The 4177-nt window shown below is 37.4% G+C and overlaps 1 protein-coding gene across 1 annotated transcript; it reads right to left on the bottom strand.

The window, feature by feature from the left end:
* Positions 1 to 782: 782 nt before the first annotated feature.
* Positions 783 to 4157, bottom strand: LOC143588812 (uncharacterized). The gene is made up of 8 exons (XM_077069725.1): positions 3886 to 4157; positions 3517 to 3750; positions 3298 to 3423; positions 2786 to 3220; positions 2578 to 2685; positions 1930 to 2496; positions 1673 to 1837; positions 783 to 1543 (listed from the first exon to the last, which is right to left on the bottom strand). Exons 4-8 carry the CDS (start codon positions 3068 to 3070, stop codon positions 905 to 907), a joined length of 1764 nt encoding a protein of 587 aa, XP_076925840.1. The 5' UTR covers positions 3071 to 3220; positions 3298 to 3423; positions 3517 to 3750; positions 3886 to 4157; the 3' UTR covers positions 783 to 904.
* Positions 4158 to 4177: the final 20 nt, after the last annotated feature.

The following is a 4177-nucleotide window of genomic DNA, read 5'->3' as shown; positions in this document are numbered from 1 at the left end:
ATCCAACCACAACTAAATAATTTGCAGCAGTTGACATCAAAGTTGGGTTATCAGTTAAACCCTACTACTTCAGCCAATCTGAACCCACAGGTGTTTTATGCCTCTCGGCCATCAAATAACAGAGGTAATCGTCGGGGTAATTCTCGAGGCAACCGGGGTAACTACAATAACCGGAACCGTGAAAACAATCAAGCTTCATCTACTAGGCGCCATTGTAACCGTTGTGGTATTGGCCATCTCCCCTCTGAATGCCCGTCCCAATCTACTTCTACTGCTCGGTCTGGACCTCAAGATATGTGTATTACGTGCTTCTCGCAATTCTCAGCATTATATTATATGGACGTGTATGATAGCAAAAAGTGAATAAGGTGCGGTGAACGGTCGGTGTGCTAGCTTTGCCCACGCCTCGTTAGCTATCATGCGTTAACCTTTGAACATCTGGATTGTTATGACACATTATGATTTCATAATGTGATATGAACATATGTTCTGATTTTAAAACATTTTGATCATTCTATTACCTCTGTGTGTCCACTAAGCGTAAACCTCATTGCTGGTTTCTGTCTCAATGCACGTCAGGTGACAACTAGCCGAAAATGAAGACTGTTTTTAAGTTTTATAGTTTGGAATGCTCCTCGATAATCTTTCCAAATCGTGTAATCAATTAAAATCTTATCGGATAACGCAGAAAGTCAAGAGCGAGTACGTATTCTGTTATAATTTTGTGTTCAGAAATTAGATCAAACACTTTCATTTTATAGTTGTAAATTTGTGTACATTTCACTTATTTAAAATAATACTTAATACTATACATTTCACTCAAGCACACAATACATATATGCAAAATAATACCGAGTCAAACTTTTGCTCACATTTCCTCTTAATTACACCATGATCTATCTTGCTAACCAATCACTTGATCTTTCGCTTTTGGTGATGGTGATTTTGTTGGTGAAGACTTGCCAGTTATAGCTTTCTTCACCTTGGCGATTGAGTGTTTGACCTTTGAACCAACACCTGACAATATATTATGAGATTTCTTATGAGCCTTGACTTCTGTGTCCTTTAATGCTTCTACCATAACAGGTGCATCAGAGCATGAACCTGTCTTTTCATCATCTTCATTATCTTCCTCTTCTTCATATTCTTCATCTGTTTTAACTCCAGTTTCTTCTTTCTCTACTTGCTGATCTTTTGCCACTTCTGACTTTTCTTTTGCTGGTTCTTGCAAAAGAATCTTAGATGGCTCTGCCGACTCAGACTTCTCTTTTTGATCTATTGAAACTGGAGCCATATCTGGTTTTAAATTTTTTGCTTCAGGAATCAGTGACTTTGCAACTGGCTCCTCTTGCTTGTTTGATGAATCAGTTTTCTCAGTTAAGATCTTGCTTTCGAGACTCTCTTTTGGAACGTCATATTTTTGAATTTCTGGATGAGTTTGGCTTACTTTTATAAGGTCATCCGGGACATATTTTGGAGAAATCTTCATGTCCTCTGCCGCTGCAATACCAATAGTCTTTGGTGCATCAAGTTCCAATGGTTCCTGCAACAGATTTTATTGTATTAGTTGTGGGAATAACCATTTGCCTAACTTTGTTGTAATAATGTCTTTTTTGCCTGCATCGCTTTCTTTTGTTTTCGTGATGCATTTTTTAGTTGATGATGATGTTACCTGCTTCACTCCAGAACTCTCTTCTATCGGTGTGCTTGGGCCACATGTTGACTCGAGCGGGACTTCAGCTGTCTTTTTATTTGCTTTATCAGCTGTTGCATCTATGACAGATGGAGCCTCAAGGTCCACGCTTCCAACGTCTAGTTCCCTTGTTGAAGTTTTCACCTGTTTGAAGAGAATATCATATATGAATCCATAATAGATTAAACAGAAAATGAAACTGAACATGCAGTACGGTGTGGAAGAAAAGCGCATACATCTTCAACTGGATCCACAGCCTCTATGCTTTCATGTGTTTCTTTTTTCTGCTCTTTTTGGTTTTCTACATTGTTTACTACATCAGCAATTCTAACTTCACTTTCATAATCAAGATCCTTCTCATGCTTTTGAAGATCTCTCCCATCTTTCTCTAGTGATGGTAGAACTTTTGGATCTTCAGTAATCTTGTCTTCATGTTTCGCTGAAAGAATTTCAGGGGAAGCTTTCGGAAGATTGTTTGTCAAAATTGCAGAAACTTCTCTACACTCTGGGACTATTTTAGAATCTTCAGTGGGCTTTGTAGAACTCAACGTTGAATCGTAAGTGGTTTTTGCTGAGTCATCTGCCTGTGGCTTGTTTAGTGTTTCTTTCTCCTTGTCTGTCATTGTATCCTCCAATTTGAATTCAGAAGCAACAGTTTCACTTTCTTCATTCGGTCCTTTGATGACAGTGAGTGTTTCATCTTTTACATTGAGGCTCTCAACAATAAATTTCGGTTCTTTTGTATCTTCAACTAAATCTTTTGTCTCTAGAATTTCATTGAGCCTTGAACTTGATTTTTCAATCTGTTTGATGAGAACTTTTGTGAGCAAATTCTAGGAGAAAACAACCTATGAAAAATATAATGTTTTAACATTAGACCAGACCTGACAAATTTCATCTGTCTCTTTTGTCAATTGATTAAGTTTAGCTTCCTCATTGATGGTTTCTTCGATGCTTTTACTTTCCTTGGCCTTTTCATCTTCCACAATAACCTGTAAATAAGGAGGTGATTAATGTGTCAATCTAGGACCAGAATTGTCTAATCAATACAGGAAAAAAGTCACTTGTACTAATGATTGATGTGTTGCTGACCTCATTTATGATAACATCTTCCACTGCCTCCTTTTCACTTTTTACATCTTTAACTTCCACACCAAAGTTACCTTGATCCTCGTTTTCGATACATCTTTCGTTGATTTTTGTCCGGTCTTCTGCAAAGGTTTGCAATTCAGATACCAGTTCTCTGTCTGTAGACTGAAGTTCTGAAGACTTGGAATCTTCTAGAACTGTAACCGTTGTGTCTTTTGATGCTTCATCTTTGCTATCAGCTTTTACTTCTTCTTTGATTGTGGTAGTCTGCTCAGTATCCTCATGCATTTCAACTTCTGATGTTTCTATGATGGAAGATGCTTTTGACAAACAACTGAGGTCTTCTGCAGCCTTTATATCTTCTACTTCTGTTTGGATTTCTGCTTTCACTTCTGCGACTTCAGTGTTTGCATCTGCTATTGGCTTTGAGTATTCTACCTGCTATTAATTGTCATTTTAAAATTAGTATATTAATATATAAAGAGAATTTGAGTTATAGTTTTCTTCTTACTGACCTCATCTGCCAACTCCTTTTGATCTGGTGTTGATGTATTATCGAGTTCTGTAGGACAGCTATCTTTCTCTGAAACCTGTCTTTCAATTTCATTTACTTCATTTTCTTTTCTCGACTCCACAACAACCTGCTTGATCCATATAACATTGATATGTAAGCAAACCTTTCTATTAACTAGTGAACAAGAAAATCTTATCACCTAGTGCGATTTTTTATTTACCTCGTCCGATAAGATGATATTCTTTGTTGTCTCATTTTGACTTTCTATGCTTTTAATCGCATTTTCAGGTGCAAGTGTAACCTCCTCTTCCAATTTGGATTTTGAATTCTCGTCATTTGTTATGTTTTCACATGTGATTTCTGATTGTTCTGGTTGGGGCTTTGTTTCAGTAATAACTTGTTCATCTATCACCGGTTCAGATTCGGGTTCAAGTTCTCCATGTATTTCAAGATTCTATTTTTGCCAAAAAGAAAATAGAGAAATGAGACGGGGCTAATTAGAAACAATAATCTTGTTGATAACTAGAAAAAAAATATTCTAAATTTTGAAGAAGGGGGGGGGGGGGGGGGGGGTAAATTGTTTTCTGACCTCTTTGGTTAAAGCCTTTTCTTCTATGATTAAGTCACTGCTCTTTGCTTCGTCACTCTTAGTGGGTGCTTCCGTGACAGTTTCCTGTGCAATATCTGGTGCACTTGAAATTTCATCAGTTTTGGTGTCTTGTTCTTTCACATTGTTTTCATCTGTATACTCAGCCGTCGCCAAGACAACACACTCTTCTTTCACTTTTGGGTCTTCTGAATCGGCAACTACTTCAGGGATTTGTACATCACAATCAGATTCAAGAGCCCGTGTGGCTAAAGGATAAGCAGTAGATTCTACT

This window comes from Bidens hawaiensis, unplaced genomic scaffold, assembly GCF_021521415.1.
Source record: "Bidens hawaiensis isolate Kalapana, Puna unplaced genomic scaffold, B.hawaiensis_p1.1 tig00036779_1, whole genome shotgun sequence".
In the NCBI taxonomy this organism is placed as follows: domain Eukaryota; kingdom Viridiplantae; phylum Streptophyta; class Magnoliopsida; order Asterales; family Asteraceae; genus Bidens; species Bidens hawaiensis.
This window is presented reverse-complemented; position numbering and strand designations above follow the sequence as displayed.